This window comes from Phocoena phocoena, chromosome 19, assembly GCF_963924675.1.
Source record: "Phocoena phocoena chromosome 19, mPhoPho1.1, whole genome shotgun sequence".
In the NCBI taxonomy this organism is placed as follows: Eukaryota; Metazoa; Chordata; class Mammalia; order Artiodactyla; family Phocoenidae; genus Phocoena; species Phocoena phocoena.
Window position 1 is genome coordinate 21461197 of NC_089237.1, and position 25579 is coordinate 21486775.

General features: G+C 53.2%; 1 protein-coding gene across 1 annotated transcript in view; it reads right to left on the minus strand.

Annotated features, from left to right (window-relative positions):
* Nucleotides 1-228: 228 nt before the first annotated feature.
* LASP1 (LIM and SH3 protein 1) overlaps nucleotides 229-25579 on the minus strand; it is a 36949-nt gene continuing 11598 nt past the window's right edge. Inside the window, exons 3-7 of the mRNA XM_065896852.1 lie at nucleotides 20870-20954; nucleotides 13584-13691; nucleotides 3483-3627; nucleotides 3024-3127; nucleotides 229-402 (exon numbers count right to left, since the gene is read on the minus strand). Of these exons, the coding sequence (XP_065752924.1) occupies nucleotides 229-402; nucleotides 3024-3127; nucleotides 3483-3627; nucleotides 13584-13691; nucleotides 20870-20954 (616 nt within the window). The remainder of the gene's footprint in view (nucleotides 403-3023; nucleotides 3128-3482; nucleotides 3628-13583; nucleotides 13692-20869; nucleotides 20955-25579) is intronic.

The window sequence follows — 25579 nt, forward strand, 5'->3', positions numbered from 1 at the left end:
AGAAAATCAAGAAGTTGGTCAAGGGGAAAACCTGCCAGAGGAAGGAGCCGCGAAAGTGGCAGAACAAGGCTTCGGTTGGCAAAAGAAGCTGGAAGAGGGGGAGAATAAACAAGCTGTTGCAGATTTTAAAAAACAGAGACACCAAAAGGGTGGACAGGTCACGCCCAGGACGGATGCGATGCTGTGGAATGCACTGAAGACGGATGGGGCGGGCGGCGCCCGGCGGGCTCAGATGGCCTCCACGTAGTTGGCCGGCAGCATCCCCGTGTCGCCGGTGCGCTCCACGGTCCCGTACATCCAGCCGTCGTCGATCTGCTGCACGTTGACGATGGTGTCCCCGTCCTGGAAGGAGACCTCGTCCTCGTCGGCGGCACTGTAGTCATACACGGCGCGGTACCGCTTCTGCAGGGGTCGGGGCGCGGTTAGTCAGGGGTGCCTAACTCTCTGGGACCCCAGAGCAGAGTGGACCAGGAGCTGGGAGACACGGAAGGGCTGGGCTCTGCCATGAATTTTCTCACCTCTGTGTCTCATTTTCTGAGAGCAACCACCTTTTTAATAATGCATCTGGCGTCTACCAAGGGCCAGGCACAAACAGGGGCGGAGGTTACAATAGTTCTGCCCTGTCTCTCGGAACAGGAACGCAGTAATGTCCGGTGGACACCATGCCGGGTAGAGGTTAAAAATATGACATGTGTTCTATTATCTGCATTTTTTTTTTTCTTTTGGCCACCCCGCGTGGCATGCGGCATCTTAGTTCCCCAACTAGAGATCAAACCCGTGCCCCCTGCAGTGGAAGCTCGGAATCTTAACCACTGGACTGCCGGGGAAGTCCCTATCTGTGTTACTATAAGCACCAGTCTTTCTTCTTTTTTTGAAGCTGTTGATGAATTTGGTTCCCAAATTCAGGACAAAGACCAATTCCTGTGAGAAAAACCTCCAGGTGACACAAGACATATCTGTCAGGTCCCACCTTCCAACCTCAGCCAAAGTCTTGTGCTTAAGCCCCAGCTCTAGGAAATGTCCAGTAAAAACACATGAACTCTAGCTGTGATCTTGGAAGTAGGCAAGATTCTAACGTCCTCTGACCCTCACTGCCCTTGACATCGACTTGTCTCTGGGGGTCAGCTCAGGCTTTACGGTGCCCCAGGCCAGGCTCTGGGATCAGTGTGGGTCCGGGGCTGGACGAGCCCATTAGAAACCTCAGGGATCTGTCCCCACTGCCCCGCCCCACCACCAGGACCCCTGCTCAGACCTTCTGTTTGCAGCCTCTGGTCTGCCTCCTCCAACTGTTCATCCATTGTGATCTCGGGGGAACTTTCCAAAATGCAAACCTGAGGATGTTCCTCCCTGGCTTTAAATCCTTCAGAGGCCCCCTATCCTCTTCAGCATGAAATTTCAAACTCCCCCCACCCCCACCCCCCGCAGCAGAAACCAGCTTCATCAGCCCCGAAGGCTATGGAATAAGAGGTCACAACCCTCAAGAAATGACTGAAGTGACCTCGGTCTCTTATCACCAACTCTGCCTTTAATCTCTTGGGCCAAGTCACCACATCTAAGCCCACATCCTGCAATAGCCGCCTAACTCATCTCCCTGCTTCCGCCCTCAATCTTCTGTTGCTGCTTCTCGACGCAGCTGCTAGAGCCACATTTTAAAAACACAAGTCAAACCCCTTACTCTGCACAGCTCACCAGTCACAAGGCCTTCCTATGGCCTACAAGTCCCTGCATGATCAGACCTCATTCCCTGCCCTCTTCCCCTCTCTGGTCACCCCGGCCTTCCTGCTGATCCTTGAACTTTCCTAGAACATTCCTGCCTCAGGACCTTTGCAATTGCTGTTCTCCTCCACCACTCATTCCTTTACTGAGAACTTTGCTGTTCTCTCCCCTCCTCATTCGGCTGTCTTTTTCTTCTCTGACCTTTTGTTACATACCTACTTATCTCTTGGCTTTCGTGTTTGTCTCCCGACTGGAATGTAAGCTTCAAGAGGGCAGGAAGGTGGACTTTTATTCAGAGCCAAATCCCTTCAGTCCAGAACAGGCTTAGTGAGTATTGGAAGGACTGGCTGGTCTATCTGGAACCTTATCCTTCACACGACCTCTCTGGCCCACCTGACACCCCAGATAGCACTGACAATCACTCCCTCATTTGTGTGGCCAGAGCCTGAGGCCCGAGCAGGCCACTTATCTCAAGCTACTTTATTTCTCGGAGTATTGTCCCTCCTGCTTCTACATGAGCTACTTTGAATTCCAAGGCACCCAGCATAGAGGAGCTGAGCTTGGCTGCGCCATCACTGGGATAAGTAGCAGGACTTACAGACCAAACTTCTAGTCTGAGGGCTGGTAAGCCTGATCCCACCCCACCTCCCACTTTGCTCGTTAATTTATTCACTAAATTGATGACTTCCCGCTTTGAGCCTGGCTCAGAGTAGGTGAACCAAAGAGACACTGCCCTGCCCTCATGGAGCGTCAAGTCCAGTGGGGGTCACAGTCAGAAGATGACAAACCCAGAGAACTGTTTCAAGGTGGAAAAAGTGCTCTGAAGGAAACCAGGGGGGCGGAAGGACAGACACGTCAGGGGAGACCCACTCGCCACAGGGTGGTTTGGGAGGGTGCCTCAGAGGCAGGGGCAAGCTGAGATCTGAAGGACCTGGCAGGTCGTCGTCATGGAGACTGGGGAGCAGGGCGCAGTCTGGAGGGCCCCGAGCAGAAAGGTGCTTTGTGTGCTCCCAGGTAGCTGGAGTAAGGAAACGTGGGCCGGGAGCTGGGTGGACGAGACTCACCCAATGTACAGCTATGGCTGGAACACAGGGTCCCAATCTGCCTCCTACACCACACTTGCTTTCTTCTCGAGAGGCTGAGACCCCTATTATCTGCAGATGGCAAGGGAGCTGGGGTCAAAGGTCAGGGGAGGCCAGGCCTCCTGGGGGGGTTTTCTAAGGAAAGTGCAAGAATTACGTCCAGGACGTCTCCCCGAGGCCCACTCACCTCCCACACCTCCTCTCCCCGCAGCCAGGGCTACTCACCCCGCCCCCGCCTGGGGCACTGCGCTGTATGGAGACCGGGGCTGCAGGCTCCTTGTAGCCACCGTAGGACTGGGCTGCCTGCTGCTGCTGGGGCTGCTGGTAAACTGGAAGCCAGCAGGAGACGGGCTCAGAAACTGTCTTGCCAAAGCCAGCCTGCTCCCTTCTTCCACGAAGCCCATGCCATGTATTTCCACCGCCCATCACCTCACTCAACCGCCACGCTGCTCAAAGGCTTCTGTCTCTGTGTGCACATTTGCCGGTGCTGCGAATTCTGCAGCAGGGGCTGCATCTCCCCCCATGGCGCTGGGAGCCCAGAACGGGCCCTGACCCCGGTGCTTGTGCCCTCGGTAGGGATGAGACCTGGGTGTGTGTGTGTACGTGAGGCTTCCCTCTCACCTCCTCCCAACCCTGTAGCCGGCCTGGCCTCAGGTCCTCTGCCCGCACAGGCCTCACGCTCACCTGGGGCGCTGGTTGGGATGTGGTGAGGCTGCTGCTCCTGGGGCCGCCGATAGCCAGTGTCCTGGGGATCTCGGCGCTCTGGCTCCAGGCCCTCACCCCCGCTGGGGCCCATGCGGCTCTTCTCAAACTCTTCGTGGTATTTTATCTGCAGGGGCAGAAAGTGCTGGGTGAAGGACCCACAGCAAACCAACCAAAGCTCCTCTTCCGCTGCCACTCAAGATCCTGGGACGGGAGAGACTCCTGGAGGTCTCCAGGCAAAGAGAGCTGGGTTCTTGTTGGGGATGTACCAGCTATGTGCCCCTGAACAAGCACTTAACCTTGCTACACCTCCATTTCCACTTTACAGGGGTTGCTGAAGGATGCAATGAGATAATGGATGTAAAAGGGCCACGTAAGCTAAAGCACGAGACAAATGTAAGTGGTCATTTTCCTGTGCCTGTGGCAGGGGCTAGGGCTACCCTGCTTTCACACTGGTCCACAGCAGCAAAAGCAGCAACTCCTGTTTATTGAGCACCTACTAGGTGCCAGGCACTGTGCTAGGTGTTCTGCATCACATGCTCGTTTTACCTTGACAGCACCTACAAGGGGGTACAGTATAGTCGCCATTTAACAGACAAGAAGGAAACTAAGGCACCGACAAGCAGCATGAGTTACCCATGCTCACGGAGACTCTAGAGACTGTGCTCTTAACCAGCAGGCGACTCTGCCTCTTGTGGGTATGACCTCGCAGAGTTCTGCTGAGGACCCTAGCCTGCAGGGCAAAGAAATGCCAGGCCCTCCCTTGAGGGTGGGTTGGTATCTAGAAGGTGAGTTCCTTCTCAGGTTCCAAAAATGGGCAAAAAGAGGCCTAGAGAAGCCACACACCCCAGGGTCCTCAGCAAGGGCTGGCTGAACTGAACATACCGGGACCCAGAGCTGCGTTAAGATCTGGTCTTCAGACTGTCTGCTCCCAACCCACCTGGGTTGCTTGTTAGAATGCAGGTTCCAGGGCCTTCCATAGAATCTACAAAATCAGGGCTGGGGTTTTGGAATATGCCCTTTTTCTTTCTTTCTTTCTCTCTCTCTCTCCTTCTTTCTTTTTTTTTTTTTTTGTGGGGGGGGGACTATGCACTTTTAAAAGATTCCCCCAGGTGAGTCTGAAGCAGGCTCAAGTTTGAGAACCAGTGATCTAGAGCAGAGGTTGGCAAACTCTGGTCCACGGGCCTGCAGCCTGTTTGCTCACAGCCTGCGAGCTAAGAACGGTTTCTACATTTTGTAATGTTTGGAGGCTGGGGAAGTGGGGGGAGAATTAAGAGGAATAAGATTCGTAACATGTGAAATTTCTATGACATTCAAATTTCAGTGTCCAGAAATAAAGTTTTACTGGAACACAGTCTCACCATTCATTTCCCATTACCTATGGTTGCTTTCATTGCAGAGCTGAGTAGCTTCGACAGAGGCCCGTCGGCCCATAAAGCCTAAAATATTTACTATCTGGCCCTTTACGGGAAAAATTTGCTGATCCCCGCTTGCCCAAATATGTTGAATGCATATTCCTGTTGGTAAGATCTGTTTTAGCACAGTCCTCCCAAATTGCATCTGTTTTCTCAATTACACACAAGCATCACTTCACAAATATGGAATGTCTCCTGTAAAACTTACACCAAAAATATGAATAAAACAAAGGATGAGGTGAAAAAGAACAACCTCCAGGAGTTCTTGGGTTTTCTCCCTGTACTCTCAGTGGCATGTAGCCCACATCCCACCTTGAGGACCCCTAGTGGGGTCTATTCACTTTTCAGAGAGGACACTGGTGGGGAGGAAGCAACCGAGGAGAGGTGGAAAGCCCGTGGTTTGTGTGTTCCGGGATCGCTGGGCTGGGCCGGGGCTCAGGGAGGAAGTGGGACAGAGAGTGACAGAATAGCTCCCCCTCACCCCCCAGAGGAAACCTGGAAAGCAGGACACAGAAAACTGGTCCTGTCCTGAGCAGACCCAGGCCTGAATTCTCTCCAGGCCTCGGACCAGAAGCTGGTTCTCACTTCCTGTTCACCAGGATCCTGCCCCATGCTTCTCCCAGTGAAAAAAGGGGTGGGGTGAGGGGACAGGGAACAGATGGGGGCAAAGCCTGCCCTGTTTGCCGGAGCAGAAGCAACGAGCGATCCTGTGCCCTGGAAGCCCCTGCCAAGGCCTGATCCAGCTGTCCCAGCCCGGGACCTCCCATGGGCCACCCCCTCCCACTTTCTTTGCTGCCTTCTCGCATCCGCTTTGCAAGGAGGGCAAGAGTTAACACTCGGCCAGGCAGGCCTTACACAGGAGTAGCTGGGCTAAAGGTCTGCAGGGGTGGTGGGCTGGGACCACCCACATCATTCAGCTGCTCGTCCAGCTGTTAACTGACGGTGACCCACTGCAGCCCAGGCTGGGAGAACAGGTGGGGCAGCAGCAAAGCCCAGGATGGGCCCTGTCTGGAGGCAGGGAGGACCAGCCCCCTCCTCCCCCTGCCCCTTCCCTTCATGCCCAAGTAGGGACCCACATCCAAATGGTGAAATAAACTGAGCCCATTCCTGAAGGGGAGGCAGCTGGTCCTGGTCAGACTGAAAACTCATCGAATCCCTGAACTCCCAAAAGGAAGAGCACCCAGGGGTGAAGTTCAAGGACACAGGGCCAGTGCCCTGCTCTCAGATTCCTAAGACAAGGGCAAAAGGTGAGTGTCCCTTAGCCCCACTCCCTTGGTGACCCCGTCCTCTGGTGAGCAGTCGGGGGTGGGGACAAGGAGAGGCCTCTAGGCTCCCAAGGCAACAGGCCTTCTGACATTTGTCCTGGGGGTGGGAAAGGTCAGCTTCCCTTGTTTACTGTCTGTTAATGAAAAGAGGCCTGACTCTGGGAGCCGATGACTAGGGGAGGGAAAGTGCACATGTGGAGGCCGACAGAGGCCTGCACCAGGCCCTGAGGGAGCCAGGAGGTGGGCTGAGGGGCAGGTGTGTCCCTGGTGCTGGGGCCCAGCTACCCCGGCTGACGGCCCACTTCTCTGGGTACGGCTCTGTCTGTATTAGTGAAGGGGTGACTCTCTGAGGAAGGAGGCATGTCTGGGTCCCAGGCCTGGCGCCATCTCCCCTTTTGTGTCCTACAGACTTAGTCCTTCATCGACAGCTGCAGTGTCCCTCCCACGTCTCATCCCTGGGGTCATGAGCCCTTCACTTGCTCAGTGAGCTTGGAAGAGTCCCGTCCCCTCTGAGCCTGAGTTTCCTCATCTTAAAAAGAGGTTACTGTACCACCTGCTCCCACATGGTCTGGAGGCTCCCGACTTCCTCTAGGAACCTAGCCAAACTCTAGAGCTGAAAGCAAGTATGGACACGTGTGCATTTCCACAAGTGGCTGATGGGATCCACCTTGCTCCTTAAAAAGCCACCCCACATGCGTAAATATCTATAAAATTAGGCCCAGCTGATTCAGGTGGACAGAGTCGTGGCAGCCTCCCCACCATCGATGCAGGAACCACCTGTTAATCTAATAGTAATAACCTTGACCTTTGCTCAGCTTTTCACATTGAGTTCTCTGCACATAATCTCCCTTGGCCCTGACAATAATCACCCTAAAAAAATAAGTCAGATAGGTACACTTTAATTCCTATTTTACAGAAGTAAATGAGGCTCAGAAGTTAAACGACTTTCATTACTCAGTCAGGGCTGAGGCTGGTGACACAAGGACAAAGCCACAGCTGGACGGGCCCTTTCCTGGGTCAGGGTGACCACATGCCCAAGTCTGCCCCTAGTACCAGTTCATGTCTTCTGGAATAGATATGAATAGCACTGCCTTTCACTCTCAAAAGGGATGATAATCACAAGGTCACCCTAACTGAGAGAAGGGGTGCCTGGTACTTAAGTCAGGAGTTGCAGCACAGAGGGGAAATGGACTGCAAAAAGTGAGGTTGCAGTTCCCTTCTGCCCGGCCCCACCTGATAAAACTTCAATCCTCTCAACTTCCTCTCCCTCCCCTGCCCAACAAGCGGGGAAACTGTTATTACTTTGCCGATCAACCTAATGGTTTGAGAAGCAAAGAGGCACCTTAAAGGGTGTTAGCACATTCAAAAGGAAAATGAACATTTTTCAGAGGCCAAGGCCCCGTCTGATCCCTCCCTGTTCCAAGCTCAGCAAAGTTCTAATCGTCTAAATGCCCTGAAAAGGTGTCACCATATGCTCAGAAACGTCAGCAGAGCCCTGGTCTAAAAACTGTCCTGGGATCCCATGGAAGGATGCCAGGCTGTCACTGTGCCCATGAGATCCAAGTGCACATGGGTAGAGGGACCCAGGCCTAAGGACCCTCCTCACTCATCCAAGGGCCCTGCCAGCCAGGACTCCAGGATGACTAGTTGAGGGTCCATTCCAAACCTAAGAAAAATGCATTTTTTCTGCTAGCTGATGTTCCGTTTTCTGAACCCCTGCTCTCCTGATTGTGGTGGAGAACGAAGGTCTGACTCCACACTTGCTTCCACGTGATTCTACATCATGACCAAGAAGGGAACATCAGGCTTTGAATGGAATAGTCAACTCACCAGCCAGGGTCTGTTTTTTTCTAACAGTGTTTCCGTTTGTTGCAGTCCTCTGTGGTGCCCTTATATGTATAACTCATTTCCTTTTCTCAGCCAGCCCAAGAACAATGTATCACTGTCATCCCCATTTTACAGATGGGGAAACCAATGCTCAGGAGGTAGGTAAGGGGTGGGTAAGTCCTAACGCCAGCTCCTAGTTCTCAACCACCAGGTTACGCTGTGCTCCCTGTGAGAGACTAACACGATTTTGTTTTTAAAACAAATGTAAATCTGTGCTCGATTTCATTAGTAATCAGAGAAATGCAAGTTAAAACCGTGAGATACCACTACACACAATCAAAATGGCTAAAATGAACAAGTCTAAGGATGTAGAGCCACGGAAACTCTCATCACTGCCGGCGAGAGGGTAAATCAATACCACCGCTCGAAAAGTAGTTCAGTGTTATCTGGTAAGGCTGAAGGAACATACGCTCTGAGATCTGGCAATTCCACTCCACATTATCAACACTAGGAAATATGTATGAAGCTGTCCACAGCCATAGAAGCACTCCAAATGACCATCAACACCAGCATCAATATAAGTATCTTAAATGGAATGCTATACAACAACAGAAAAGAACAAACTACAGCTGCATGCAAACATGTACATGATTCTTTAAACCCAACATTGCCCAAAGGAGGCAAGACGCAAGAGAACAGATATGTTCAAAATTGGGAAAACCAAAACTATAGTATTCAGAAATGCATAGTTGTGGGGAAGGGATAAATTAAGTGTGAGATACATATACACACTATTAAATATAAACGAGATAATCAACAAGGACCTACTGTGGAGCACAGGGAACTCTACTCAGTATCTTGTAACAAACTATAAGGGAAAAGAATCTGGGGGAAAAATATGTATATATAAAACTGAATCACTTCTCTGTACACCTGAAACTAACACAACATTGTAAACCAAGTATACTTCAATTTAAAAACAAGAAAAAAAATTACATAGTAAAAAAAAGAAAGCGTAGCTACGTTTTAAAATTGTAAAGAAAAGAACAGCACACGCTTTCAAAAATTAAACTACAGGGTTGTCCAACAAGCCCACCTCTGGGGCATTTGACTCTGGGGCTAGAATTTTCTTTGACTTTACTATTTACTACTGATTAGGCCTGGACTATAAGGAATGAAGCTTATTTAAGGAATATAAGCTACTAATTATTTCTGACTGAAAGAAATGCAAAGGATTTCTGCCTGTAGCAAGGCTATCTCCAAAGCTTATGGTTTTGGGTTTTTATATTAATTAAATAATTAATTAGTTTGTTTTGGCTGTGTTGGGTCTTCGTTGCTGCTCACGGGCTTTCTCTAGTTGAGGAGCGGGGGGGCTACTCTTCGTTGCGGTGCACAGGCTTCTCATTGTGGCTTCTCTTGCTGCGGAGCACGGGCTCTAGGCGCCCGGGCTTCAGTAGTCGTGGCACGTGGGCTCAGTAGTTGTGGCTTGCGGGCTTAGTTGCCCCGCAGCATGTGGGATCTTCCCAGACCAGGGCTCGAACCCGTGTCCCTTGCATTGGCAGGCAGATTCTTAACCACTGCGCCACCAGGGAAGCCCAAAGCTTATGGTTTTATAGTCCTGGAGGACGTTAACTAGTTCTGCAGCTAATGGCAGAACACTAACTAGCTCTGTATCTAATTATATCCAGTGCTTTGCTTTCACAGACTAGGCATCACCTCTGCCTGTCAGATGCTCCAGCTGGTTCCTCATAATTAAGGTAATTATATGATAGGTATTCACTGCATGAGAGTTATGTTTTTTGTTGTTGTTTTTTTTTAACACTTTGAAAACTCTATTTTGACAGGGGTGCTGTCACGCTCTGCTTCTTGACTTGCATGGTGAGTACACACACAGGTGTTTATGTGTTACACTTCACAGAAAAAGGAAAAGTTAAAAGACCCAAAATTGTACACAGAAAGTCAGTATATAAGTAGACATGTAGATAAATAAAAGCTTTTCTGCTTGAAGGCTGTGGCTCCCATATAGGGACCTCAGCAATTAAAGACTCCCGTCCATTACAGCCATCACAGCTGGTGACCAAAGGCCAGGATAAATTTCAGCTCACAGCCTGCGGTCCTGGCCTCTCACCCCTTCAGGTGCCTTTAATGAAGACACAATTACTAAACAAGGTCCTACTGTATAGCATAAAGAACTATATTCAATACCCTATGATAAATCATAACGGAAAAGAATATGAAAAAAAAGAACGTATATATGTGTATAACTGAATCACTTTGCTTTTCAGCAGTAATTAACACAACATTGTAAATCAACTATACTTCAATTAAAAAAAAAAGACACAAATACTCACCACAGATGTCTAACTAGCACCTTGCCCCCTCAGTTTTCCAGACATTCTCAGTACTAGACAATGGCCTAACTTTTCAGCCAAACTTTAGTCCATGTCCCTTCTTTAGCCACAGTGTAGAAAGCAGACGAGTCTGCCTTTAAATTAATAGCAACTGACAATATTGATCACATGCTAAGTGCTTGACATTTTCCTCGCAAATGAGGAGTCATCTGACGTTAACCTGGGAAGTGAGTGACAAGCTACATAAAGGAACACTATTTTGGATACAAAACAAAAGGTGTGGCTCTAAACACCATCTTTCCCCAAACTCTTCTGGAGGAGGGACAAGTTAACAACTTGGTTTAAAGTTCCCTGGGGGGTTCTGGGATGTGGCCAGGCCTGGCACCTCCGGTGAAGCTTTTTCAGGCTCTTGGTGACGATTCTCAAACTTCAGGTAACCCAGGGAATGTGTTAAAAATGCTGGTCCCTGAAAAAGAAATTTTATTTTCTATCTCTTTAATTTTGTATCTGTATGAGATGATGGTTGTCCCCTAAACTTACTGTGACAATCATTTCATTATGTAAGTAAGGCAAATCATTAGGTTGGAAAGCTTAAAGGTATACAGTGCAGTATGCCAATTATAGCTCAATAAAAATAAAAAGGAACAACAAAAATAATTTTAAAAATAAAATGCTGGTTCCTAAAAAAAGAGAGAGAGAAAATGTTGGTTCCTGGGTTCTGCTCCCAGGTGGCCTGGGGAGGAGGCCTGTGAGCCTGCATTTTCAATCAACCTTTGCAAGTGATTCTCGTCCAGCTGTTTGGAGGCCCACAGTTGACAGACTAACTGTACTTGCTAAAACCAAGAGTTTTCCAGCATTGTGGTCACAAGTCACAGGTTCCAGCTAAGGCTGCAAAAGCAGAACCAGGTCAGGCTCAAGTCACCTCCCCCACCTCAGAGCAGAGAACAATCAGCTAATTGCAGCCCTGTGGTTAATGATAAGATGTTATCTCCTCAGGTGTGAGTGTCTTGGCCAGGGTGAGCTCTGTTACCAGGGCTCCTCAGACATTAACACCTCCAATAACTAGTTTGGGGGGAGGGGAGGGGGGAGGGGAGGGGAGGGGAGGGAGGGGAGGGGGGAGGGGAGGGGAGGGGGAGGGGAGGGGAGGGGGAGGGGAGGGGAGGGGGAGGGGAGGGGGAGGGGAGGGGAGGGGAGGGGAGGGGGAGGGGAGGGGGAGGGGAGGGGGAAAGGAGGGGGAGGGGAGGGGGGAAGGAGGGGGGAGGGGAGGGGGGAAAGGAGGGGGGAGGGGAGGGGGGAGGGGAGGGAGGAGGGGAGGGGAGGGGGAGGGGAGGGGGAGGGGAGGGGAGGGGAGGGGAGGGATACGTACAGGTGCAATAGGCCTCGTGTGAAGTATTCTGGAAGCCTCTCCGAAAGGGAGGCAGGGATGACTGGGCTTGTCTCCCTTCTTCTAAAAGCCCCAGGCTGGAAGCAATGAGTGAATGTGCTGGGGGTTGGGTTGTAGGCGGGGGAACAGGTATCCAAGATAAGACAGTCTTCACAATGAAAAGCCACAGGGGCTGAAGACTCAAGATTCCAGCTTTGGGAGCCCACTGGGTCTTCCGTACCTTGTCCCTTACCGTGGCTTCCCCTCCCTCCCGTTTTCCATGTGGAGAGCTGAGACCCACACCTTCTTTCCTCCGGCTTTACCCTTTGGAGGTCTGGCCACCGATTGGCAGGGACGCTCTTAGGGTGTGAGGTCTGGTCCTGGCTTATAAAGAAGCAACTGAGACAAGCTTTTTTTTTCTGGTGGGGGTGGGAGGCAGAGGAGCAGGGGAGCAGGTAGGGATTACAGCCCTCAGAGGCATACTAGCCCAAGGGAAGCACTCCATTTCCTCAAGCCATGAATTTCAAGCTGCTGGTCAACAACCTAGTTGCGAAACCCATTTAGTTAAGTCGGCAACCAGCGTCTTTCACAAACTAAAATAGAACAGAAGATATCCAAATGCCCTTTAAGCGGTAAAGCACTCTTTCCTCGAAGCTTTGATTCTGTTTCCCTTAAATAAATCAGCAGGCCTGTTGGGTGGGTCACGATGTGAAATGTATTTCATACTGCAGGTTGCTGTCAAAGCTTAAAAGCCATGGTCTTGGGCATGGCAGGTTCTGACGGCTTGGGCCCTGGCTTCTGACATCCGCCTGAGCCACTGCCAGAGTCCACCCTAAGCCCGGTCCAGCCAACTTCTAGAAGGAGTGCCCGACCAAGGAGGCCGGGTGGAGGGCTGAGGGCTGGATGCCGGGTGGACCAGCTAACACCCAGGCCCCCTGCAGCCTCTATCTCCAGTCCCTCAGCCCAGTGACACGGGCAACTTGCCAACCTCTTCCTGTTCCAGACATGAAGACAACCGCTTGCCCGGTCCCTTGTAGGGCCCTGTTCGACACGGGTCTGCGGCCCACGTCCTGTGCTTGTGGCTCACAGTCGTGCCCCCCCGACCTCACAATGCCCGAAGCCCCTTAGGCAGCCTTCCCAAGCCCAGAGCCACTCAGGCTGCTGGTCTGTGGCTCCACCTAGCAGGGAACTAAGGCCTGTTCCCTGGCCACAGGTGCCATGGGGCGCATCGATCCACTGCCCACGCTCCACACCCAGCCCTGCCATGCCCAGACATTGGTCACCGCCCTGGGCCCAGGAGTGCCAGGCCAGGGCCAGCAGGCAAAACCGGCTGGGGTTTTTACACAGGAAGGAAGAACAAGCCGAGGTGGGGGAGGAGGCAGAGGAGGGGCGGAAATGACTGCAGTATCAGCACCCAGAGGCAGACAAGGGGGAGGCCGGCTCTTCCCCCACCTCTGCCACCCAGTTTTGACCTTTGTGCTCAGACGAAACAGCCAGTCTGGACCCTGGCACTCACCACAGCCGGGGGATGGGGGGGATTTTCAGAGAGAGTAAGGGGTACGGGGGTGATTTAGCATAAAGGTCCTCCCTGTACACCCCCCCAAAAGTCCAGTCCTTTTAAGGCGGAAATACTATGTGGGCAGAGGGTATCAAAGGGGGAATCTGGGGGTGCACAGAGGAAAGGCATCTGGGAACTCCAAACCCTTCCCTTCCCTCTGCTCAAGCAGCCGCCAGCCAGGCCCGCCTAGGAGAGGAGGAGCAGCGGAGAATTGGCCTCATGCATGTCTGCCAGACGGGCGGGGAGGGGATGAGAAGAGAGGGCAGGGCATCAGTATGGTACCCCAGGGAGCAGGGGAGCTTACATTACTGATCTGGTCCTGGGTCTTCTTGATCCTCTGGAGTTCGGGTGTGTCTGCCACCACACTGAAGCCTTTGCCCTTGTTCTTCTCAAACTCCTCCTTGTAACGCACCTGGAGGACCAAAGGGTGGAGAGGGATTGGAATCGAGGCACGGGGAGCAGAGAGGGCCCCAGCCTGCAGCCACCTCTAAGGCAGCAACCAGCCAGGAAAGACACCCTGACCAGAAACCCCCCTGCAGTGACATCTACCTCCACGCCCCAACTCAAAGCACAAGCCTTGGCCCAAAAACATTAGACTCATGATAATAAACCATTAATATGTATTCAGTCTATCCTGAGTGCCAAGCGCTCTACATGAACTATCTCATCTAAGTCTTGCTGTATGCTATCATTAGCTCCATTTTACAGACAAGGAAACTGAGCCGCAGAGAGGCAAAGTCCCACGCCCAAGGTCATGCAGCTTAGAAGCACGTGTCCAGAGCCACCAGGATGAAACCCTCATCTGCTTGACTCCTGATCCTTCACCACTGGCCCATCTTGCCTGAAAGCTAGAGGAAGAAGGTTCTTTCCAGAGCTCCAATGACGGGCCCAGCCCTCACCCTAGCCAGGATGTGGCTCTATCCGCCGTAAGCCCGAGGGAGTTTCTTCTTTTTTTTGCGGTACGCGGGCCTCTCACTGTAGCGGCCTCTCCCGTTGCGGAGCACAGGCTCCGGATGCGCAGGCTCAGGGGCCATGGCTCACAGGCCCAGCCGCTCCGCGGCATGTGGGATCTTCCCAGACCGGGGCACGAACCCGTGTCCCCTGCGTCAGCAGGCAGACTCTCAACCACTGCGCCACCAGGGAAGCCCCCGAGGGAGTTTCTAAGTGACCAGCTGAGTGAGGGCTGTACCAAGGGACAAAGTTGGTGCCCAGAAAGGGGGGAGGTAAGACAGCAGCTCGGAAAACTCAATCAATGAGCCTTTGACAGGCCCCGGCGGCTGCCAGGCTGGCTTCTGAGGTCAACGCCACAGGAGGGGATGAAACTGGCGGGGGACAGACAGCACTTCAGAACGGGTTTCCAAGCTCCGGGGAAGTCCCCTACCACACCTCCACTGCCCCCCTCTTTTCTGAGAATTCCATGGAAACCTGAGTACCAGAGGGACTTGAGTCAGACATCAGAAAGGATTTCCCAAGCACTAAAAGAATTGAAATATGAAAACTATCCTGTCCTTCCCTGGGGTTTTAAGGAACAGAACGGAGGCTGGAAATGTCCCTGGGGCAGAGAACTGCTCCTTGGCTTTCAGAGTCTTCACCGTCCACCTCGGCGCCAGCTGTTCCAAACCCCACCAGCTGCCTGGATTCCCTCCATGGGAGCTGTACTGCCCTAGAGGCAGGTCAGCGCAGGACATGAGGCCCAGGACCTTGGGAATCTCCAGGCAGCTCCCAGGCGTGGAGTCATCTGGCCACAGGGCCAAGCTGCACCCGTGTGACCCGACTGACAATACATACCTGTCAGGTCCTCTGCACATCCCCCAGGGGCTGGGGTCCCTATTTGTCTCCCGAGCCCCAGCTTACCCATCCATGGGGTTCTTGTGCCTAAAAGGTTCCAGAACCTCTTTTGTTCTGATCCAGACTAAAAACAAAGGCCTGGATGTGCTAGTTCCCATCAGACTGGACGTTAACACAGTGGGTACAGGTACCACCAGGATTGCCCAGCATCAGCTCCTCCAGGAAGGCCTGGGCCAGCACAGCAACTCTTAGTGTTGGGGGTAGCAGGGTGGAGAGAACCCTCTGGGAAGGGGGCATCAGGAAAGGTAAGAAGCTTAGAGTCAGAAATGTGTAGCTCCATACACTAATATGTATAAAATGGATAACTAATAAGAACTTGCTGTATAGAAAAATAAATAAAATAAAATTCAAAAATTCCAAAAAAAAAAAAAATGTGTAGCTCCAGATGCAGAAGCCCAGATCCAAGGCCTCTGGCCTTGGTTTCCTCCCCTATAAGAGGACTGTCATAGGAATCAGTTAAAATATGGGGAGGGGGCTTCCTCTCACCAAGCATAGGCAAAGAGCCAGGGGGAGCTGGTATGAACATAGGCTGTCTCCCACCTGCTGAGTGATCTTGGGCAACTGACTGAACCTCTCGGGCCTCAGTTTCCACATCTGTAAAATGTGGATCATGATGGACCCATTCCAATGAACGGTGCGGATTACAGGCAGTGGCCCTAAAGCAGCAAACACCGCGGAGCACACCGCAGGGCTCAATGCGTACTGATAAGGGTAGGTGATAAGGGGAGGTGTGAAAGTGCTTTGTCAACCTTAAAGTGCTGAATAAATGCCAGTTCCCCCACTCCTCCTCTACTTCCTGGCCTCTGGAGCTGTCAGGCCCCTAATCCAGGGGAATAATTGTCATGGCAACACTACAATGACACCAGCTGGTTCCCAGGCTCAGGAACTGCCTCTCCCCCCCTGCTGGGGAGGGTAATTCATTTCACTCCTGGCACAGGTGGCCCAGAGAGGGCAGGGCTGGGCGGAGTGGGGGCAAGAAAGGATGGAGGACTGGGCTCACCACTACTTTGCTGTATGTTCCTGGGCTAGTCAGTCCTCCTGTCTGGGTCCCAGCTGATCTCTAAAAGCCCTCCCAGCTCTGGAGTGTGTGACCATATCTCTTAAGCAGCTGCGGACCCCGACTCTGGAGAATCAAGGGGGGGAAGATTCTCCAGGAGGCTGTTTGGAGGTGGAGTGTGTGGCAGAGGTAAAAGGTGGGGAACCAAGAGCGTGGGGAGGCCCCTGCCTAGAGCCTCGCTCAGCACCCAAGCAGGAGTGTTTGCCCTCATCTGGGATGGCTCACCAGGACATGACAGGAGGCTCAAGGAGGGAAGCTACCTGCCCAAGGTCACTCAACCTGCTTTGTTGGTAGATTCAAGATACAACTCAGCACTGCAGCTAGATAACTGAAGCCTGGATGCTGCCTGGGCCTCCCATCCTGGAAACTCCCAAGGCAGGGCTGGGAATGATGCCTGAGGCCCCTCAGGCCTGAACAACCACAGCCCCAAGAAACTCTACTTTTTAATACGTAAATTTATTAATTATTCTCTCAGGATCTATCTTGTTCATCACCATTGTAGCAAACAGTAGGTATAAACATGTGTTTGTTGGGTAAATGATGAATGAACTGAATGCAGACGTAAAATCTCCAAACAGGCAGCATAATTTGAAAAATAAAGCAGAAACTAACACACCATTGTAAAGCAATTATACTCCATTAAAGATGTTAAAAAAAAAAAAAACTGCCCTGCTGACCCAACATAAGAGAAAAGATCACAACGTTAAAAACTTTTATTGAAAAAAACATACCAACAATTTCCACTTATTATGTGCCTACTATGAGATGGACCCACATACTGTGTAACCCACCCCCTTCTAACAAAAAAGAAATCGTTTTAAAATTAGACACACACAGGAACTTCCCTGGTGGTGCAGTGGTTGAGAATCCACCTGTCAGCTCAGGGGACACAGGTTCAGTCCCTGGTCTGGGAAGATTCCACACGCCGCGGAACAACTAAGCCCGTGCGCCACAACTACTGAGCCCACAAGCCACAACTACTGAAGCCCGCGCGCACTAGGGCCCATGCTCCTCAACAAGAGAAGCCATCGCAGTGAGAAGCCCGCGCACTGCAACGAAGAGTAGCCCCTGCCCGCCACAACTAGAGAAAGCCCGCACACAGCAACAAAGACCCAACGCAGCCAGAAAAGATAATAAAGAAATAAAATACACAACATAAAAAAAAAGAGGCATTGTGATGAGTTCCTAACATAAATGGAAAAAAAACCCAAAATGTTCCCAGTTCTGGAATGTCAGTTCTGGAAGCAATCATCAGAAGGTCTAGAATTCCTCAGCTTTATCATACTCAAGTTCCATCTCCTCTCCTTTCCAGGAGAATAGTAACAGCGAACATTTATTGAGTGCTGACTATATGCCAGGAACTGTTTTAAATGCCTAATATACACTAATATCCTCACAATAACCTTGGGAGAGAGGTAATCCACACTTTACAGATGAAGGCACTAAGGCTCAGAGAGGTTAAATAACTTGCCCAAGGGCACACAGCTAGCGATGGCAGATCCAGCATTTGACCCTCAGCCAGCTCCAGTAAGAGTGACACAGGTATGCTGCCTGCCTTGCTGGTCACAAGATTCAAGATAAGAGAGTGGGAACCCTGCCAAGAGCAGGGCAGAGCACGAGGCTCTGCTACACTCTCCCGTGCCCTGCGGCATGTGCCCTGTGGCATATCCCACGCGCAGCACCGTGGATGATGAGGGAAAAATGAAAGAGACCTTTTTCTTGCACTTCTGCCTAGGCTCAGGGGCCCACACCGCCCCAGCTCAGCCCCACCCCAAGGCTGCTGCCTCTCAGCGCAGGGCTGGCAGTGGGAGAGCTACCAGGCCCGGCCACCAGTGCCCTGCCTCAGCCAGGCCTGGGCAGGACCACCCAGAAGGTCATTTCTGGTCAGCTCTGTGGCTGCTGCCCCCACAGGGGAAGCTCCAGGTGTTCCAGACACCCAAAGCGCCACTTTGGGAACCAATCTAGAGACAGGAAAACAAAGTTGAAATAGCATGGGCAACTTCCCAGAGACTGAGAAGAGACACACCAACGCAGGCCCAGGAAGGGGCCTGGAAAGAGATCAGCTGACACACGGGTGAGGTGGGGCAGACGAGGTAGAAGAGGCTCCCATTTCCCTTCCCGTCAGCCACAGGCCACGCCAGCCGGCCCTGCCTCCACAGTGGCCAAAGGAACCAGAACCCATCACCGCCCCCAGCCAGGCCTGCTCAGCCCTTCAAGCCTCAGAGCATCGGGCCCAGCCCCCAACCTCTAGGTAACTGGGTTTGCTGTCCCTATTTTACCGGGCAGGAAAAAAAAAACAACTCTGAGAGGCAAGGGGCCAGACTCAGACCACACAGCTGGGGGGAGGTAGGAGACAGAACCAGGCTTGCAAAGAGGGCAGGACCGGGGTCTCTACCCTCCGCCTATCCCAGCCCCAGACCCCAGGAGCCCAACTGCAGATTACAGCAGTGGCCTCAATGCAAAGCCCTAACTCACACCCCTCACAGCAGCTCCTTAGTTCCCTCCCTACCCCACAGCCTGGCTCAGCCTCTCAGAGCATGTCTGTGGGACCAAAAGCCCTCATCAGAATCACCAGGGCCGCCAAAATGCAGATTCCTGGACCCGTCCAGAACTGCCAAACAGAAACCCCTTGGGCGGGGCCTAGGACTCTGCATTCTAAAAGGCCCCCCCGTCCCCACTGGTGACTGGAGCATCCTGGGCGTTAGCGCACAGGTGCCACAGCAGGCTGCAGAGGGGCTTGACTTCTGCCTCTGTCACGGGGCTCTGGCAAGGGGCATGGCCTCTCTCACCTGTGTCCCCATCTGCACCACAGAGACAAGAGTTCCTCGTCATCAGGTGGTTGTGAGGATTAAATGAGGTCCTATGAAGGACGCAGTGAGAAGCTACGAAGAGTGACTGCCTTTCTCATGATTTCACCAGTCGGCCCCAGAGCCAGGAGCCCAGGACCCAGGAGGCGAGCAGTGGGGCCAGGCCCCTGGGGGACAGGGGGGACAGGTACAGGTCAGAAGAGCCTTCAGACCCTGGGCAGGGGTTGCTTCCTCCTACAGACCCTGCCCCTCAGGGATCAAGTTCCAGGGGCAAAAAGAGCTGCAGCCCAGCTTTTGTGGGACCAAAAAAGGCTGAGAGAATTAACAGGGTTTGAATTTCTCCTTCTGAGGGTAGAGGGGGGTGTGTGTGTGTGTGTGTGTGTGTGTGTGTGTGTGTGTGTGTGTGTGTGTGTGTGTGTCCCTTGCTTCTGCCTGAGTGTGTACACACACTCCCACACTCCTCTCAAGCTGTGGGGTGACTACAGGTCACCCCATGGATGGTGCTCTGGTCTGCCTGCCCCACGTAACCCCTTCCACCTCTGGCCCCAGTAGGCTCCAGACAGGATGGGGAGTCCAGGGCGGTGGTCAGGGCCTGGCTAGGGTCTTCCCTGTGCAGATCGGGCCCAGGCCCCAGCGCTGTCTCAAGCCTACTTCCTGCCAGCTGGGCTACTCAGCCCTCCTCGGTTGGCAAGGTTCTGGTATCCACACCGGCTCCCCCAGTGACTGTGGCTTTCACACCGTAGCGGGGGCAGGGTCTGGGCTGGCAGATGTGAGCTGCTGCTGACATCAGCTTCCCCTACTTGCTCCCCATCACTGTGGGACACACGGGAGGCCTGAACCTCTTCCATAAAGTTGAGACCGATCCTGCCACCTGCACAGGGCTGTTGTGAGGATTGAACGTTAATACGCCCAGAGCACTGAGCACTCCATACATTAACTATTAATACATTTATTACCTCTATTGCTACATATATGATCTTAGCAAGTCCCTTACTGTCTCTGAGCCTCAGTTTCCTCATCTGTACAATGGGAAAACAGCACCTTCCTCGCAGGATTGCTCGGAAGATTCAACGAGAGAATGCATGTAGATGGCCCAGGGCTGATTCTCCTTCACGTGACCACAGAAGTCACATCGAGATCTGGCAGCAGGAGCCCCACTCTGGAGGGATCAGGAGAGATCCCCCTCTGAGGCCCTGGTGGATCCTGCAAGACATTTTCCTGGCCCTGGGCACCCTGCCCACTTGGTTACGTTCCCCAAGGGGTCTCTGATGAAGCCCTGCTCTGCCCTACTCCACCCCACAGTCCAGGCCAGGTTTGTCCCAGAAGCCCTCCCAGACCCCCAGGCAGGGTTAGTCGTTCTGGCCTAAAGGTTCTGGACCTTTTGCTTATTCCTCAGTGTCCCCTGAAGATCGGGTTCTCCCCGGCGCAGGAAGCCCGTCTCCTCCCCTACTGCGGTGACACGCAGGGTGGCTCCCCACCCAGCAGGCGCTCAGGAAAATCAGGCCCAAGGAGACACAGGCAGGACAGGCCCCCTTCGCAGCCTGCCCTCTGAGGGTGGGTGTGAGTGGAGAGGAGGGGGAGGGGACCAGCTTCCTGGAGGAGGTGGGCTCTAGGGGTCCCCCACAAAATTCCTGAAGCAGAAAAAATCCGACGCCCACACCCCTCCCACCCATTTTAGGTAGGAAGTGGGGTACGCTCTCGCCCACTTCTCTGATCAAGTCAGGAAATGTGAAGTAACTGGGGGTGGGGTGGGGGCAGGGAGATTGGTAACTGCTAGGATTTCAGCGCCTTGGCCTTGCTGAGTAACCACAGAAGGAAGGAGCCCTTGCCAAATCCAGGTGTTGCCCCGCCCCCAAGGGGCAGGCCCCGCCCCCTCACCTGACTCTGGAGCTCACTCTGTTGCTTGAGGCGGAGGTTTTCCGGGGTGTCAGCCACCATGGTGAAGGACTGCTTGGGGTAGTGTCTGCAGGACAGAAAAAAAAGGGGGGGGTCATTCTGGGGGAAGGGGTGGGAACCTCTGGGCTTCCATTCTCTTATCCTTGGGCAGCCCCTGCCCCTGTCCCAGCATCAGAACCACAATGCCCATTGCCCATGGCCAAGGGGAGGCAAGCGTTTCTCAGACTCAGCCTGGGCTGAACTGGGAAGACACATCAGGCCTGAGTGGCTGGCTGGCCACGAAGAACTCCAAATGGAGGACATGGGGACACTCTCTAAGGGTTTCAGATCACCCAAGTAATCCATGTCTATTGCACAAGAAGGTCAAGGGGGCCAGGCACCCAGGAGGGCCTAGCCAGGCTGGGAAGAAGATGCTCATGAGGTTAGGACAAAGTTTTCAGCTGAGACCAGAAGTGGAGACCAATGTAGCAAGGAAGGGCAGGAGGGATACAGAGGCAGAAGTAAAGGGGAAAGGGATACACATCCAGGGGGGCTTCCAGGAAAAGGCAGTGAGACAGAAAAAACACACACATCCAGAGTGGTGTTTCAAACAGCTAACAAGGTCCAACATAATCGGAGGGTAGATGAGAGATCAGCTTGAGGCCGAGAAGAGGTCACCACGGGTGACAGATAAGAACACTGTAACAACAGCTGATGTTTCCCTGTGCTAAGGGTGTCCATGCCTTAGTTCATCAACTTCTTAAAACCGCCCTATTATCCCTCTTTGACAGACTGGAGAACAGCGGCTTGGTAAGGTTAAACAATGTGGCTAAGGCACACGGCCAGTAACTGGAGGCATCCAGATTTGTACCCAAACGGTCTCCCAGGACCCAACACCCTGAACCAAACCCTCTAATCTCCAGACACAGGACAGACCACGGTCCTGTCCCCCAGAAAGAGGGCTGCCTTGGAGGTAGCAGGAACCAGTTCAGCCCTCAGAGCCAAGCCTGCGGGGACCTCCAGGACCATCCGGTTACCCCCCTCCTTTCTCCCAGAGGAGGAAGTCGTGTGCTGGCGCCAGGCACTTAGCTGACTTCATAATTATTTATCACATCGGTTTACTGTCTTCTCTCTCCACTGGGTCTCTATGAGGTGAGGGGATTCTTGGTCTTTCCTTCATTGGTTTATTCCAAGCTCCCCAAATAATACCTGGTGTTCAATAAATATTTGTTGAATAAACGAATGTCCTACCAGGTGTTGAAGCTGAGCCAGGACTAAAACTCGGGTTTCCTCCATTCCCCTGAGTCATCACAAAGGCCCCCAGCAAACCAGCTAGAGGAGAGGCAGCCCTGAGTCACTGTGGTCTGTGTGTAGATGCTGGTGTGTGAAAGGGCTGGGGGTCTACATAGGCCCCAGTGACTTCGGGGACTGATAGGTGGCTTCTCTGAGCAGAAGCCAGCCATTCTTAGCTCTGGCTGGCCACACCCCACCACAACCATGATCACTAGCCGATGCCAGACTCACAGCCTGTCCCCAGGTAAGAGCTGGATCGCCATCTTCCAGCCAGCCAGGTTGGCTGATGTGCCCCGGAACTGGACACCAGCAGCCCTCCACCTCTGTGTGTTTCACCAAGCCTGGCATGTTCTCCAGCTGCCCGGCCCATTCTGAGCGAGAGCTACTGGTAATCACACACAGACTTCCCTGTGTCAAAGCAGGACTCGGGGGCTGGAGAACTCAACTAAATGGTGGGGGGGAGGGTGGGGGGTGGCTAGAAGGAGCACAGTGCTGGGTGCTGGCCCTGCCACTGTCTCACAGGGTGATTGGCAAATCGTTTTTCCCTCTGAGCTAACTTCATTATCTTGGACCTAGAAGCACAAAAGGTGATTCTAGCTGTGTCCCAACTCGTAGCCTGCACTGCCCCACCTGAGTCCTGCCTCCCAGATCAGTCCAGGCCCAAGGCTCCCCGAGCAGAGGGAAGAGCAAGGCAAGAGACTAAAAAGCAAATACAGGGCTTCCCTGGTGGCGCAGTGGTTGGGAGTCCGCCTGCCGATGCAGGGGACGCGGATTTGTGCCCCGGTCCGGGAAGATCCCACGTGCCGTGGAGCGGCTGGGCCCGTGAGCCGTGGCCGCTAGGCCTGCGCGTCTGGAGCCTGTGCTCCACGGCGGGAGAGGCCATGGCGGTGAGAGGCCCGCATACCGCAAAAAAAAAAAAAAAAAAAAAAAAAAAAAAAAAAGCAAATACAGGTGCCTGCAGCCGTCAACAGAAATGTCCCATAGATGAACGTGGTGCTAAGGCTGTGGATCCAGTCCCAGGCTTGACCCAGCTCTGCAAAGCCAGGGCCACCTATAGCTGAGGTGCGCCATTCAAAATCCCTGAGCAGTTCCAGGAAAAGGGAGGATCAACTGGCAGTCTATTCCTGGAGACTAGAAAGAGAACAGCAGGAGGGATCTAAGTAAGATCTCTAGCAGAACTGGCGGGCCCTGAGGTCCTAGGAGGGAGGGCTTTGGAGATGACCCTCCCACCGAATCAGAGCCATTATGAAGGTGTCAAGGGGTGGGCAGTGTGGTGAGGAGAGCGTCTGTTAGTAGGGGCTCATGAGCACAGGAGGGAGGTTAGGTCCTGAAGCAGGGGGATGGAGAAGACCTTCAGGGCAGCTCTGACCCAGAGCCTGAAGGGTCAGTTCTGAGATGGTGGCTCTGGTTAGCACTTGGTGGGGAAGGGTGTCTGGCAGGCTCGGAATCACATATGCACAGGAGCCAGTCTGCAAACCCGTGGTTTCCCATTTGCCTGAATGTACAGGGTTAAAACGGAATGCCAGGTCCCGTGGCCCAAGGTCAGCCAGACGCAACCCCGTGCACTCTGCGTTATTCCTCACACACGATGAATATCTAGACGAGCCCTCTGCAGCAACGCACTTCTCCGAGACACTGACGCCAGCAGGTCCACGTTCACATACCTCCTACACGCCACCAGAAGGGTCTCAGGAGACCCCCCCAACATGCAGTGGGCGCCTCTGGATGGGGCTGGCGGGTCTTTCATCCTCTCTTTGGAGCCATCATGACCCCCAGATCTCAGCCCCCCACAGCCAGAACACTAATTCCATCAGAAGGGAAGGGGGGGACCAGCCTAGATGTCATCGACTCAGCTTAATCTGGTGGGAGGAGGAGGGGGATTTTAAGCCTGCATCAGATTAGACAGATTAAAGAGGGGCTCTGAAGCCTCCAGTCTCTTACCCTTGCCTCCTAACCCCCAACCCCAGGCCAAAAAAGGCAGGCAGCCATGAGCACAGGCTATATTCCTCCTGCTGGGTCAACCCTGTCCCCTACCCACAGCCCCCAGCCCTGGCGAGACAACTCTGCCTTTCCCGTCCCCTGCTCACTGCGCTTCGGGTTCCCATGGCAACCTCATCCTCGGCTCAAGGCAGGAGAGCTGTGAGAGCAGGCAGAGAGAGTCTATGGGGGTGGGGGAAGAGACACAGACAGCCAGGGTCCTCAACTGCAGAGGAACCCACGAAGGCAAAACTAGGAGGCTGTGTGTGCAGGATCCTTGTAGACAATTTAGTTGAGGAAGACAGGTGCCACGGGTTTGTTTTTAGAAGGGAGGATATGCCAGAACGCCAGTGCTGTGCCCCTCCCCCATCCACATGACTGCCTTCCAAGAGGGCTACAATCGATTTGACCTCCTTCCAGAAACAACTGCTGGGAATTCTACCTTTTCCCTCCCTCTCTATCCTCAGGTTGAAGTGCCCCCGCAACCCATTACCCTCAGATCCCAGTTGAGATGAATGGATATATGCCTATCCCAGTGCAGGCGCAAAGGCAGAAGAGGGGTCTCCCGTCCCCAGCTAGTGACCCCACTGGAACCCCAGCCCCACCAACAGACTGGGCCATGGTGAGGGAAACGAGGGACCAGGGTGGGGAGAACTGGGTGTCCCAACCCTGGGCTGGAGCCGTGTCCAGAGCACAGCTCTTCTTTGTCCCTTCTGTGGGCCAGCCTGCACCCGGCCCCTTGTTAATCATTCCAAGCAGTGGGCCCTCTGCCGATGCCCCTCCCCACCCTCGATGGCAGTATCAGCTGCTCTGGGAAAGAGAGAGGCATGGAGAGAGCCCACTAGGACAGGAAGTCTGGGGGACAGGACAATCAGGCAGCTGCTGGCAGCAGCCCAGGCCTCTAGGAAAACTGAGAGTCACATAAAGTGATTTCTGGATACACTGTATCCTATGCACATTCTCTCCTGAAACCTGCCACAAGGCTTTGGGCTAAAAAAGGCAGGCGTTATCACTGTGCCCATTTTACAGATAAAGAAACTGAGGCTCAGTGTCAAGGACAGAGATCTGGCCCAATGCACTCTCCCCTATACCACACCTGCCCAGCCAGCTAAGCGCAGGCTGACATCTCTCCCGCACCAGGTGACCGCCTGCCCACTCCCAGCTCTGCGGAAAGATATGCTTGGTTGGGTCGGTAGAGAACTTCCTCTTCTAAACCCAACCAGTTTCCAAGCTTAGCTATTATGAGAGAACCCTCTGGGGTCTCTCAGCCACCCCCAGTCAGAAGCCACCTACTCCTTAAGACATTTCTAACGCAGGTGTCTCAAGAGTCCAGACATGACCTGCGGGAATGCAGGAGAAGGGGGGCTTGCCCCAGAGGACCTCTGAGTCACCTTCCTGCTTGGAGGGGCAATGAGGACAGGGAGAATGCTGAGAAGCTGCAGG